A 14,087-nucleotide genomic window follows, 5' to 3' on the forward strand; every position below is an offset into this window, starting at 1 on the left:
GATACGTCTGGGTATGAGTGTTACAGGAACTTTGGAGGTGATAATGAAAGGAGGAACAAGAGAGAAGTGAAAAAGAAGAGAGAATGGTCATTAAAACCTCGAGGTGGGTAAAGGTGCTTAGTCAGAAGGTGTCGCCACATGACTCAATAAGAGCAAACCGGCATGTATTAGCTCTGTTCTTTTGCGTGATCCAATACACGTACATCTTTCAATGTCCGGTGTGCGTTGAGGCTGCGCATATTGGAGAGCACGTGACCTGGAAGGGTCCTCGCAATCTGGCTTCTGGCACCCCACATCTGTATCTAGATTCTTACCGAGAACACCACACACACGGAGACTACTAGATTGATGAATCATCACCACCTCTTTTGATACTCTTTGATTCCATCTACAGATTCATACAGGAATAGCCTTATTGCTGTGCCCCTCCTACCTGACTTTTTCTTATATCTCTAAGGTAATGCGGTACTCTACGGGCAGTTTCGGGGTTCCGTCGGGGTTCCGACTTATCTGGTGACGTAAACGGGTGGGAGTGAAAGAAGGAAAAAGCACCTGCGGGTACATATAGGGCTCGCCACCCTGCACCTCCACTACATCTGCAGCTTTCACGTTGCAGCTTTCCTAGACCCGAGGGTCAAAGTTTAACGCTAGACTAAGAATCTATATACATATGTACGACTACGTGGCTATCAAGATAAATAGCGCGACTTCAACACTGCGTTGCCGGACTTACCGGGACTCCGGGCTTCGTTGATTTCTACTGCACATGTTGACCGAATCCGCGCCCTAGCTCCGATCCCGTCCTCGGTACAATTTACTACCTACCTACCTCTACCTGATTTCGGGATTTCTAGAGGACGATGGTCGGTGGGAGACTAGTGACACCCGTCTCCAGAACCACATCAAGGCATCGCAAGGGAGATCGGAGCGTGGACGCTGCCGAAATAAACCAAACTATTGAAGGCGTTCGCGACAGTTCGCCTCGAGAAATGCCTTGAACTTAACCTTTGGCCAAACAATCCTCACGGCCCCACCCCTCCCGCTCAGCCGCTCACCTCCAGCTAGCCCTCAACAACCGCCCCCCGCTCCCGCTCCAATCCTATCCCACCCCGGCCACCCCAAAAAGATCATCTTTTTTTTCGGCCGTCTCCGACTAGGAACAAATCCCACGGTATAACGGCGCGTACTCGATCTCCTCCACCGTCGCCTTCTCTACTCTCAATCCTCTCACCACTACCTCCATCCACTCCCTCGCCTTTGTTTCCGCCTCCTCCGATATTCCTTCCGGTCTCTGCACGCACCTCAACATGAGCTTCACCATCCTTAGCGCTACCGCCCTCCTCTTTAGAGGCAGATCCTCAGTTCTATTCGACATCGCGTTCCCCAACGGCGTGCGGCCTTCCGCATCCGTGATATCTAGACGCGCGCCTCGCCGGATTAGTTCGGTTACCAACCTCCTGTGCGCCCTACCGTTGTCCTTGACGTAGATGTAGTTAAGCGATTGCTGGGCCCTGCTCGCTACATGTACTGGTCCGCCTTCGCCTTGGTCTCTGTGCCTGATCAGGAAATGCAGCGGGCTTTTACGGCCAAACGGAGGGCCGGGAGGGAGGTCATCGGGTCACTCGCCGTTGACGTCCACGCCTAGATCGAGGAGTGCCGTGACGTGTTCGGCTCTGCAGCTGCGTTCATGCAACATCCACCAGAAGGGGGGGCATGCTTTGCCGCCAAGGGAAGGGTGGCACGGGGCGGGTGAGGCTGGCGCCGGCACGGACGAGGAGGGTGATGGATTGTTGCATGATGGGGGCGTCGTTGATGTAGATGGCGGTCTTGAGACGGGTGCTCTGGTACCAGCTGATGGAGTTGAGCGCGGATATGGCGCTCTCGTCGGTACCCATGTGCTCGAGGACGACTTTCAATAGGGCCAAAGGCTCATGCCAGGGAGACCACTGGTCGTCGCCCAACGGTAGATGACGCCGGCGACTTATTGGTGCCAAAGGATCATGCCTCTCGCGCTCGGGCAGCTCGGCGCGTATGGTGGCGTGGACGGGATGTTCGCCGTCGATCTGAGCCGCTGCTTCAAGAGAGGCTCCGCGTTTCACCAGAAGCCGAAGGGTTAGGACGTGTTGTGTCTCACAAATTGCCAGATGCAGAAGCGACCGCCGCCGTCCATCATTAGTTTCCCTGGTTCGATGTCGGTTGCAGTCAGGACACGCATTGTTAGAAGGGCTATCGAAGTCGTTTAGCTCCGCGCCTCGGTCGAGAAGCCATCGAACAGCTTCGTCATGTCCGTGCGAAACGGCGAGCTGTAGTGCCGTGGCCCAGCCATAGATAATGGGACCAACGGGCATGCCAAACCATGGAAAATCTCGGCCATTTCGATATTGGACTTGTTTATCCAGGTCCGCCCCGCAGGACTTTGCCTTGGCCAGGACTGTAATAGAGTTGTGGTTAGCTCCTTATAGCAAAGCATCTTGACAGTTCGTGTTGTCGGCACTCCGATACAGCTGTAGCTCGTAGATCGAGCGCAGACGCTTCGACGTCCTGGCAACTACGGCCACCGTGTCAAGCCGACCATCTTGCTTCAGGCTGTTGCCGATAAGAAGGTGTAGCTCCTCCGGAAGGCGCAAGAACAACGAGCTGTGCATCTTGGTCGACTATGAGATGAGTCTGTGGTGGGAGAGCGGTCAGAAGGGAGTCTGATGATAGATGAATCCAGAGGAGAAACTGTAAAAGACGGAATCCGATGACAAAGAAAGTGACTGGGTGATTTTAGGCACCAGAGACTCCTGGCTACATCGCTTGGTCGATTCGTGGCCGCTATTTGCTGGCCGAGATCTCTTCCCCTGTAGTGACAGCCTATTACAACACACGGGGTAGCTCACCGGCTACCGGTACCTGTACGCTGTGCCTATAGCGTTCGGCTTGTATTCCGACTCATGATGTTGGCCAACCATGTCGTCGATGTTTGCATGTCTCGAAGAGCCTACTGCCCACTGATATCCATCGTGCATGGTGCAAAGAAGGCAGGGAGGAGAGCCTGTGAGGCTAGTTGTCTACTAGGCCAAGCACCACCACGTGTGTACTGTTAGCAAAGCAGCCTCATGAAGCATCAAGCAAGGTTTTGGTATGTTAGCAAAGAGGGAGATACTCACTTCGATCCTGGCACTCGACAGCCGTTCCAACCGAGATCAGAGATGACATCCCTCAGTCACGGCTCCTCACCAACCGTCCTCCATTCGCTCCACGAGACCAAGATTTCCACCCCAGACGAATAGGTTGGGCTCTTCCGTCATCTTCATCATCATCACCCCGTCTCGGTCCCGGCCCAACTCTTACCCGCTCATCCGACAGATCATACAAGGCATGCTCAGCCCTGAGATCCTCCTTAATCTGTTCCATGCATTTTTCCGCCTCTTCCCGGGCGGCTTCGGTAATCTTACCCTCCTTGACGTGCTTCAGCAAGAGCTTCAACAGCTTGTAGGCGGCAACTCGGCGCGGGAGGGAGAGAAATGGAGCGCCGTGTGATATGGCGTTCTCTAGGGGCGTGGAGTTGAACTGGGTGGCTTTGATCATCAATGAGGCTCCGGAGCGGACGAGTGCCTCGATAGTTTCATTTACCCTCTTCCTGCGGCGCTGATCACCTCGGCGATAACCGACCCCTCCATCCATCCATTCAGGGGTTTCTCCTCTGTAAGCCTCTTTGTTGGGTATGAGACGGTGCAGCGGGGTCAACCAATTCTGATCCACAGGGATGGGAGGCTTCCCGTCCGGGTTGCAGCCCAGACGGAGAAGATGTTGGGCCGTTACATAGCCTCCAAGACGGATTACGTGAAGGAGGGGTGACTTTCCTGCGTGGCGGGACCCAGCAGGGTACGGGCCGAGGCTGGCCCCTCCCTGGTGGACAAGCGTCGGAATGATTGTGCGCAAGAAACTAGGACTCCTTGCCGCTCGCAGCAGGGCTTCCTCAAGAACGGTTTGACGATTGTGAGGGCTGACCACGTTGACAAGGTCGCGATCGCTTGGGTATTCCAGCATGGCGGTCAGGAACTCGATCTCCTTCTTGGCAATGGCCGTATGCATTGCGGTTTGGAGGATTAGGCACCTGTCGAACATTTTAGACTCTTCCAAAGCTGCTGGCCCGAGGTAGTCCATGATGAGCTTTGCGGATGGAAGATGACCTCTGCATAAGGCCAGATGTAATGTCGAGCATTTGTGCTTCGGCTCTCTGTAGCTAGCACGAGCTGTACAGTTGCACATGTCGACGGCAGCTTCGCCGGGCGTGTTGATCACCGCGCCCTCTTTAATTAGGTATACTACAGAGCGGTCACGGCCGTTCTGAACAGCATGCTGGAGCATCGTTCCCAAGCCATGCCGGAACGACCCATGATAGTAATCATAGTAGCTATCTTTGCCGTGACAACCCTTGACTCGGGCATTGATGTCAGCTCCATACGCTTTGGCTTGAGCCATCACAGGCACCGACTCATTGGTGATACCCCACATAAGCGCCTTAACGAGGTTGTTTGAGTCTCGTGCTGGATCTTTTCTCCAAAGCTCATATGGGTACCAATACGGGTTGTTTGCATGCTTGGTGGTTCTGTACAATCGTGGCTCGTATATCGACCTCAGCCTATTCGAGGACCTAGACAATACGGCGAGTGTGTCCCACCGACCATGGTCCTCTAGGAATCCCGAAATCATGAGGTGAATTTCGGGAGGCAGGTACGGACGTCCCTGTGCGGTGCGGGGGACGTTTGTGTCCATGGTTGTCTGGTCGTTGGGTTGGTAGATTTACGTACGTGATGGCCAATAAAGTTAGTTGACGCGTCTGTTCCGCTCCGTTGTCTCGGTCGGCAATGGTCGTCGCAATGTAGGTCGCAGGCCCTGTCGTTGATTTGATCGACAGCGCGCTATGTTTCGTCGTCCTGTAATTGGGACTGTCGCTGCGGTAGAGGTCGCGTCGCGTAAGCAGCTGGAGGAATAGCCCTTTCATGCAAGTCGCTGCAATGAGCTACACTTCAATCTACTCCAAACTACCCCAATCAGAGGGCCAGAATTCTTACTGCCATCCTTACTGCCATACCGCTTGAATAGCCGATGTTAACGCTGTAAGAAACACCAACACAGTGCTTCATCATCTATAAATATAGGGCGTCGCTCCCTGAAAAGACAGTGGATGAGGCTATTCCCAATCAAAAAAGGAAACAAACGCTTACAGTCTTATGTCAAGAAGGGCCGATAAGCTGATATCCTCGTTGCCATTTCCATAGTAATGAAGTGATGATACAAATTCCGCACACTACAACAAATCCTCTGTCCGTGGGTGTGCGCTTGCATCACCCATTAACTCCATAACTGAGAAAAAAAGAAAAGCAAACCCCCAAACTCCAGAACAATGAGAAGTACAAATAACTTACACACTTCCAATCACCCTTCACTTCCTTCTCAACCTTCCCCCTTCACGCCTCCAGACATGCCATCCTAAGAGGATTGGGTGGCTTTCCTCTTCATCCATTTCCCATTCTTCCAGAGGCGGACGCACCCGAACGTCGGACAGGTTGTGAGTGGCATGCTCGGCCCGCAAGTCCTGCACCAGTGTCGTCATGACGCCCTCGGCTCTTTCCCTAGATTTTGTGGAGATGCCCTCGGGCTTGACATTGGCGAGCAAGAGCTTGACAAGCTTAAAGCCGGCGACTCGGCGCCTTGGTGCGACATACCTGGCCATGAAGCTGATGGCATTATCGAGGGGAGAGACCCCTTCCGCATTCGTAATGTCGAGGGACGCCCCGTGCTCCAACAGGACGACAATAAATTCTCGGGGGGTGAGGCGCCACCTATGAAATACCTGCTGATGCCAAGCCGGAGTGGACCATCTGTTATGGGATTCAGGGTTGATGTAGAAGTGCAACGGGCTCTGCCAAGCTGGAGTAACCGGATGAGGTCGGTCACCGTTGGGATCGCAGCCGAGCCGCAGCAAATACGTGGCCGACTCTCTGTCACCTCTGTCGAGCAGCAACAATAGGGGTGAATGTCCCTCCATATGGGAGCCTTGAGGGTACGGCCCCAAACTCGCACCTGCCTTAACCAGGGCGGCAAGAATTGGCTCTAGGAGATCATCTCCCTCGTACTCAGGAGACAGAGCTAATGCGAGGGGTGTATGAAGGTCCTCTTCCTGGAACGCATTGATTGACTTGCGAATGGCAGGGTTTTCGAGTGCCACATCCAAGAACCTGACCGAGTACCGACCGAAAGCCGCCTTGACTGCCGTCTTCAAAATGGATCCTGTATCAACCTTTCGTGAATACTGCACCGACGCTTCCGGTGCGCGTCGGAGCAGAATCGTGGCGGCAAGCAGGTTTCCATTGCAGAAAGCAAGGTGAAGACTGGAAGCGTAGGATCTGGAGTAGCTGCCGCACTGGCACATGCCCCAGGCCGGCTTCCCAGGTATATCCACACGCGCGCGCTCGTCGAGCAACCAGCACATGGATTCATTGTGCCCATCCCTGATAGCGAATTGGAGTGCCGTTCCTTTGCCAGATATGTAGTTGTTTCTCCTGCTTCTCTTTCTGTCTAGGTGATAACTCCGAACGTTGAGGTCTGCGCCCCATTGTCTGGCGCTCTTCATGACAGTAACAGAATCGTGTGCCACTCCCCACATCAAGGCCTTGACGCGATGGGTGTTGTCTTTGCCTTTGTAGAGTTGCTGCTCGTAGAAGGAGCAGAGACGCCGCGATGTCCTGGCTAGTGTAGGCAGCGCATCAAGCCGCTTGTCCTCCTTCAACATGTCGCCGATGACCATGTGAATCTCCAGGGGCAATTGAGTGAACGGGGAACGACCATCCGCGGGAGGTGTGTCGGGTGACAGTATCTCTTTGGCTTGAGTCTTTCTGGCTGGCTTCTTCTTGGCTTGCGCCTTTTTGGCTTGAGTCTTTCTGGCTGGCTTCTTCTTGGCTTGCGCCTTTTTGGCTCGCGTCTTTTTCGCTGGCATCTTGGCTATCTCATCATGTAAGCCAATCAAGCTTCATTGTTGGGTCGGGAGACGGCCGTCACTTACAGGAAGTCTGACAGGGATGCGCCGTCAGGTATAGTAATGAGGTGTGGTAGATGGGCTGCGAGGAGTTGCGATCGTATTGTGGTAATCGGATTGCGTGGTTGTTCGAGGTCGGATTCCGAAGGTCGTACTTGCAAAAATGATCGGTGGTTGTGAGTGCAAGGATGAATTGAGGAAGAAGTTGGGTCGAGGTGTACGTTTATAGGAGTAGGAGGGGAATAATGAACAGAAGGATCAGCAGAGGATTTCTGGTGAAGGATATATTGTGGGCGCATTGGTTGTGGTGAATGCGAGATCGCAGTGACTGCGCCAGAGGAGAACCTTCAAACCTGGCCCGCCGCTCTGGCATCCGCCCCACCGTCTGAGTTCGACCTGAGCCTTCGAGGCCATTCACCCCCTTCAAGCCGCGGTGCTATTGGTTGATAATTTCTCCGCCACAGTAGCTGCCTCTTTTCATCTCATGTTTCCCTTCGTGATGTGGCTTGCACCTGAAAAGCGAACCTGCTATCGCTCCACCGGGGAGTGAATGGTGAAAGTAGCCCACATCCTAACGTAATGTAGATAAGGCGGGAATATCTTATCACCGGATGGTCCCGCTATTCACGTACCCGTCTCGACGATGTGAACCACAAAGTGAATGGAATTTAGAAGCGGGTGCCCTAGTGAAAGCCCTCACTCGGGTAGAACTTGGATAGCTTGACCAGCCATACCGAGTGTTCGTTACGCGTTTCGTATTGTCGAAGGTCTCAGTATCTGAATGGACTCGATCTTCGTTGTTCCCTTTGTTGGTGTGCGTATCCCATTTGGCCAGGCCGCGAGTTGATGAAATGGTGGCATTAGAGAGCGTTGAGTTGCCGATGATAGAGAGCACCAAGATAAATACATTGAGGGTGATGTTGCCGCACAGCTAGGGAGGCGGGCGGCCGGTTTCGATGGCGAGGATGGTGACCACAGCGATTTTGAAGTCGGCTGAAATACTGCCAACCGATGTCGCAAGTTGTTTTCCATACACCCAGCAAACAAGTTTCCGCTTTGTCTTGCTGCTTGCTATAGTTTTCTGATGGTGCTTGCCGATTTGGTAAGCGGACGAGTTTGCTCTTCGTGCAAACGGCTGACCATGGGCGAAGAATGCATAGCCACTGTGGAGGTCGGTTGATCAAACGAGAAAAATGAGAACAAAGTCTCAAAGAGGTAATGGAGGTTGGACCCAATGCCCGTTGCAGTCGAAATGACCTGCAACCAGAACTGCTTGTCTGTTAGATGGTGTCAGCCAACCCCCATGATATCCTTCCGAGCTCGGTAGGTTCACACAAGGACACCACGTTCTCAACAATGAATCGATCTTGCGGTACGGAAATGATAAACCGACTGCGGTGGACAGGAAAGAAGGGAGCCGATGTGCAAGCCACGATTTGCCCAATAAATTCCAACACTGCCTCTCATTGCATGTTAAACAGCGAATTGATCCAAACAAGCTTTTACATCAAATTGGCAAGCGATATATGCCACGGTGATCCGTCTCAACAAACATGACATGTAGTGCAGGCAGCGCAGGACTTCGTTGTGTCACGATGCTGGCAATGCACAATGACCAACAACGGAAGGAAAAAAGAAACAATTATGGAACCAGACAAACTCCGAAGCACAAAACTTTTAGACAAAACAACCTCGCTAATACCCAGACGTGAAACTAGGAATATGCCCAGACCAGCCGATCCCCCTCGCTCTAGGATTGAAACACCACCACCCCTCCAGTTCCAGCTCCATCCTCTTCACAGCCGTCTTGGCCCTGCGCCGCTGCTCTTCCTGTAAACACCCTGGCTTCGCGTGCTTCAGCAGGACTCTCAACAACTTCACCGCCTCAAAGAGGACGATGTACTTCTTCGCCGTGTCCGCCCTCTCAGCCACCTGGTAGCGAATCACCAAATCCAACGGAGTCTTGCCGTCCCTGTCTTTGACTTCATCGACTGACGCACCATGTTCTAGCAGGGCAATGATGATGGGAGTGCTGGCGGCCAAGCGCTTCTCGATCGGGGAAGCGATATTCTCGATTTGACAAGTATAGAAGTCGAAACTAGGGTGACTCAAGCGAGATGGGTTATCATCAGGATAGACAGGGAGGTTACACCGAGTGAGAGCATGGAGAACGGTTTCGGAGCACGCGCCGGCTGTAACGTTTGGATCGGCACCCAAGTCCAGGAGGATGCGAACGAGTTCGAGGTGGCCCTTGGCCGCGGCCCGCTTGAGCGGGGTATCGTTGGTGTACCAATGTGGGTTTCTGTAGATGGAGTTGATGCAGTCGGGATCTTGACGCGCTAGTCGTGCAAGGAAATGCTTCCGCCCGTCAAACCATTCGCTGCTAGTCGGCGAGTCGTTTGGCGGTTCTGGTGCAAAAACAGCGGCGTGGACGAGGGCCCCTTCAAGAGTGATGCCTGCTGTGCGGTAGACCTGTGCTTGGGACTCGGTCATCTCAAGGTCCAGGTCGAGGAACATCGTGGCAACCGCCCATGAGCCATTGAGTGCGGCATAGAAGACAGGCAAATCAGTGCGAGGAGCAGACTCGATGACGTGGGCTCCAGCCTTGAGCATTTTCTGTATGAACGCAGGAGAGGCGACGGGAGAACAAGCTGCGTAATGGAGCGATGTAAATCGGGACTGGATAGGAGTATCCAAGGAAGCATGTCGCCCTGCATGCCGCAGAATCTCGAAAAATAGGTCGTGTTGGCCCGTGGCTGCTGCTGTGTGGAGAGCGACAGGTTCAGCGTTTCCTTCCACGGCCCCGCGGTTGATGAGCAGTTGAGCCGTAGAGGAATGATGGTGGCACAGCGCTAAGCTGAGGGCATCGTGGTTGAGGCTGCCGTGATTCTGGGAAATGCGTCCAAGATCTGTCAAGAAGCCCTGTGGGATTTGTGGGTCCACACACTTGCAGAGGTTCTTGGAGGGCTCGTGCAAAGAAGCTCCGTGGTCAAGAAGCCAGTCGACAGCACCATTCTGTCCATTCATCGCCGCGAAGTGAAGAGGGCTGCCCTTGGCCGGTCCCGTGAAGATGCCAGTTTTTGTTGGAAAAGTGTACTCTGGCCCCAATGGGTGAGGGCCGTCTGCCTTCACGGATGCGCCATGCGCTAGAGCTTTTTCCATCAAGGGAATCAAGCCGTGGTAAGCACCCCATCGCATGGCCCTATCCGGATTGCCATCTTGTTTGAAGAGGATAGGCTCGTAGGTGGCGCGAATGTGCCGAGAAGTTTGTGCAAGGGATAAAAGTGTCAAAGTGCGGTCTTCGCGGTCGGTACTGGTGATGTCCAGGAGATGCTCATAGATGGCCAAGTGAAGCTCGTGGGGGAGGTACGAAAAGCAGTCTCGGTCCATTGTGAAGTGCGTTGGGGTCAAATCGACTTGCGGAAGTGCTGGTACGAGATGATTAACTTCCGTTGGACATCAAAGATGAGATATACTTCAGAGACTTACCTAGGGCCTGACCGGTGTCAAAGGAGGTTGAGGGCCTGGCGCGTCACCTGACGACCCCAGGGCATGTCATTGACCTCGTGGACGATCGTGGGGTACCTGCCAAGGGCCGAATTAGGTACTGATGTAACCTTGCCCAGCCCCCACCGCTGTCAGTGCCCCGCCCGCGGCCCCGGATTTTAGCGTCCGATTCGACCTCGGAAAAGTCGGGGTGCCCTGAGTGCCAGATCCAACCACAGAGCAGTGAGCACCCAATTTCGTGTCATTTTGCATCTTCCACGCCATTTTCTGGGCAATTTGACAGGCAGACTTTGATCCCCTAGACACCTGTCACACGAGATTCTGCCGATCATCGAACAAATTAGAGCCGTCCATGTTGTCCCCGTGATTAGCTCCCACGTGTAACCGCCTACCGCTACTTCTCCTGAGCGTCCATCCTCTGAGCCGCTGCTGGCCGACTCTGTTCCTCGCGGATGCGGGCATCACAGACACCAGGGAACATGCAGTCGCATCCAATCTCATCTCCGCGCCTGATGGTTCTCATGGTGATGGAGTACCTCCCCTGTCTGTGTACCATTTCGCCATTGATGATGTCAGTCTTGCGAGACTTGATGCCATGCGTGTAGCCATAGCGCGCGGGGCCGGTCATGAGCAGGAGCGAACGAGGAGGAAGCACAAGCTCCCACGACGGGTGTTCTGGTGACGGCTCTTCCAGTTTACTTTTCACCGTCATCGTCGCCTGGCTGTCGGGAGCAGTCGCAGCGGACTCTGCGTTGGTACCAGATGCACCCTCCATTTTGCTTTCCGATACTGACGACTGGAGAGACCTTCTAGGCAATCTCATCTTGCGGGCGTCGTTTGCATCCGACATTCTGAACACCATGGGAACAGCAGTGCCATACGACAAGCTGTACAGGGCTTCGCCGAACATGGAGTGCGTGTCCACGTGCGGAGGGATGCCGGCGCCAGGAGGGTAGTACTGTGCGGTGAACTGGTCGGGGAGGTAGTCTTGGACGGGCAGACGAGGGAGGAAGTCGGTGATGTACGAAGGCACAGGCGTGAAGCATGTCTCGGAGGCGCCAAAGGTGGTGTAGTCGAAGTGGTAGCCAGAATGCTGGCTGATGCGTCTCTTGCCGTCCAGGCGAGGGTCGACGGCGTGGAAGGCGGCGATCATGGCGGCCTCCTCATCCTCCGTGATGAAGTCGTGGATGAGCAGCAGCCCAATGTCGTCCCATCTTTGGATCTTGGGATTCTCGGGATCCGTGACAGGAGCGGGCGCCGACGGCATGTTACGTGGTGTCGTGTAATGAGGCACGTATTCCCGCCGAGGTTTGATGAAGCGTCGTCGTTGATGGAGCAAAATTTGGGCGGGGCTCCATTCCAAACGCCCGCTGAAATTTTTGGCGCAACGGTTTAGCGGCTGTCGGTACCTAAACGCATAGGACTGGAGTCGGATGGCCCGTGCAGTTGTGTCAGTCGCCAGCAGGTTCAGGGCCATCTTGGGAGATGTCGGTCAAGGTCGCTCCAAAGGGTGATCGTTGGACAGCAAAACAATGTAGAATTGATGGACGGTGCAATTTGTTGGAATGGTTGAGATGATCAAAAGGAGAAAATAACCAATCGAGCGGTGACACACGAACGTATCAAACCGACACGTCCAGCAACACCAGCGTTGCATCGCGACCATCACGGCGCAGATTGGCAGGAAATTGCATGAACTGGAGGATGATCGTTCGGTTCAAGAGAGAGCAAAATGGAGACAGAAACGAAAGAACCAAGGAAAAAAGAACCCATCCACGACTTCATGAATGGAGTCAGAATTTGCTGTTCTGGGGAAGACTCAATTGCCCCTGGGCACTCATCGACTAAAAACCAGCAGTTCCCCTTCTGCACGTGCGTCGCTCATCGGCATTGGGGATGCAGGTCCCGCCTGACAAGTTGCATTACCAAAAAGATGCTCCTTCCATGTCTTGATCTTATTCATTTCCCATCGTAATGTTCCTTCCACCTTCAAGAACGTGGACCACAAGGTGCTCAAACCTGGAAACATCGCGGCTTCCGAAAATGGAAGTCTTCAACCCCCAGGCGATCTGGACGAAGTACCACTACTAGGCTAACTACCTCTACCCATCTGCGAGGGGGCCGAGGGCATCTGGGTGACTGATACAGGTAACCTGGAAGCGACGAATGACTCCATCGACCTCGATAACTCGATTGCACAAGTTCAATAACACTGCAATGACGGACAAAGTGACGAAACCCAACTACCACCCAGATCGGACGAACCTGCAATGGAACACGGTGAATAACAGTGAGTCCCAATACACAATAGCAAGGCCAAAACTCCAGAATAGCAAGAAGGAAAGCACGAAGTTGACTCAGGTCCTTGAAACTCCAGACATCCGAGTCACTGGTGAAGTGCTCGCGCCTTTCTCCAAAATGCCAGTATAAAATCTCCGGTCTCGTCATCGGTCTCCGGGTTTTCAAGGCAAGAACTTTCTTCTCAGAACCCACAACCGTCAAACCCCGCGCCGTCTGCGATAACACAATCGATCGATACGCGCCTTCCAACGCAAGTCACAAGCGAGATCGAAAATCACAGAGAAGGAAACAGACAAGGACGTTGCACCTACGCACAAAGACGGTCAACATGTACTCCAATGCTCTTACCCAACATGACGCGATCTTTCTGTATGTTACTGAGGTCTTTCAGATTCATCCCTCTCTCACTCTTTCAGATACTGACCTTGTCATGCATCATCAAGGGCCTACAAGCGGAAACGCCTAGCCGAGGAAGCGGAGAGGGAGAGGGAGAAGAGAAGGCAGGAGCAGGAGAAGAAGAAGAAGAAGGCGAAGGAGCTGAAGAAGAAGAAGGAGGAGGAGGAAGCTGCCAAGACGAGCAAGTAATCTCGTCCTGCATCGATGGTTCAACGAGGATGCGCCTTCCTATTCTTTCTGTGGCGGTGGTGAGCAGAAGATGAGAGGAAGCTGAAGATCAAGCAATCTTGTTTGCGATGTCATGATGGAATCAATAGGCAAGAAGGAAAATGAGGGATGGCAACAGGACTGGAACGTTGGAGCGACGAGAGGTACTGAGACTTGGCCAACTGGACCCGACAAGGCAAGATGAAGTCCATCACCACAGTTTGCGCGTCACAAGAACTAAGTCTAGATGCCCAACGCACAGAATGATGGTGGACAAACATCATCCATAACTCAAGCATCCAACACGGCCGACAGTTGAGCAGAATGCAGATTGTCTCGAACTCGATGGCGAGAATCACAACTATAAGACTTCCCTACTGCCCTCCCATGACCAGTGCCAAATTTCTCATTGTCCATCATCAAAAGCAACAGTGACAAACTCTCCAAGAGCATACCGCATTTCTCACCACATCAACAATCACCTTTAACTTTTTCACAATCTACAAAGTCAACCAACCCACCTAAACCGTCAACATGCCCCTCCCGTGGGTAAGGTAATCATACACCCAGCCAGCGGCTGGCTCTCTTCCCTCTCTCCTTGTTCATCTGTTGTAGAATACCCCAATCCTAACTTCTTTTCGTTGCATTA

At 53.3% G+C, this 14,087-nt stretch overlaps 5 protein-coding genes across 5 annotated transcripts; 1 reads left to right on the plus strand and 4 right to left on the minus strand.

Moving 5' to 3' along the window:
* Positions 1–1,307: 1,307 nt before the first annotated feature.
* On the plus strand, positions 1,308–1,645 carry B0H65DRAFT_547034 (uncharacterized protein; the record flags this gene model as incomplete). The annotated part of the gene is made up of 2 exons (XM_062829482.1): positions 1,308–1,391; positions 1,442–1,645. 2 exons carry the CDS (start codon positions 1,308–1,310, stop codon positions 1,643–1,645), a joined length of 288 nt encoding a protein of 95 aa, XP_062685348.1.
* A 1,083-nt stretch (positions 1,646–2,728) lies between these two features.
* On the minus strand, positions 2,729–5,099 carry B0H65DRAFT_143621 (uncharacterized protein). The gene is made up of 2 exons (XM_062820970.1): positions 3,153–5,099; positions 2,729–3,056 (listed from the first exon to the last, which is right to left on the minus strand). Exon 1 carries the CDS (start codon positions 4,762–4,764, stop codon positions 3,205–3,207), a length of 1,560 nt encoding a protein of 519 aa, XP_062685349.1. The 5' UTR covers positions 4,765–5,099; the 3' UTR covers positions 2,729–3,056; positions 3,153–3,204.
* Positions 5,100–5,445: 346 nt separating this feature from the next.
* B0H65DRAFT_547036 (uncharacterized protein) lies at positions 5,446–6,988 on the minus strand (the record flags this gene model as incomplete). The annotated part of the gene is made up of 2 exons (XM_062829483.1): positions 5,446–5,481; positions 5,543–6,988. 2 exons carry the CDS (start codon positions 6,986–6,988, stop codon positions 5,446–5,448), a joined length of 1,482 nt encoding a protein of 493 aa, XP_062685350.1.
* Positions 6,989–8,653: 1,665 nt separating this feature from the next.
* Positions 8,654–10,672, minus strand: B0H65DRAFT_143519 (ankyrin repeat-containing domain protein). The gene has a single exon (XM_062820969.1). The coding sequence runs from the start codon at positions 10,415–10,417 to the stop codon at positions 8,723–8,725; it is 1,695 nt and encodes a 564-aa protein (XP_062685351.1). The 5' UTR covers positions 10,418–10,672; the 3' UTR covers positions 8,654–8,722.
* Positions 10,673–10,928: 256 nt separating this feature from the next.
* Positions 10,929–11,801, minus strand: B0H65DRAFT_419559 (uncharacterized protein; the record flags this gene model as incomplete). The annotated part of the gene is made up of 1 exon (XM_062824220.1): positions 10,929–11,801. The coding sequence occupies one exon, from the start codon at positions 11,799–11,801 to the stop codon at positions 10,929–10,931; it is 873 nt and encodes a 290-aa protein (XP_062685352.1).
* Between the last annotated feature and the right edge of the window lie 2,286 nt (positions 11,802–14,087).

The sequence above is a fragment of the Neurospora tetraspora genome, assembly GCF_033439725.1.
Source record: "Neurospora tetraspora strain CBS 560.94 chromosome Unknown B0H65scaffold_2, whole genome shotgun sequence".
NCBI classification, from domain to species: Eukaryota; Fungi; Ascomycota; class Sordariomycetes; order Sordariales; family Sordariaceae; genus Neurospora; species Neurospora tetraspora.

Coding starts and splice junctions, on each gene's coding strand:
- B0H65DRAFT_143621 (XM_062820970.1), bottom strand. CDS start 4,764: ATGGACACAAACGTCCCCCGCACCGCACAGGGACGTCCGTACCTGCCT.
- B0H65DRAFT_143519 (XM_062820969.1), bottom strand. CDS start 10,417: ATGGACCGAGACTGCTTTTCGTACCTCCCCCACGAGCTTCACTTGGCC.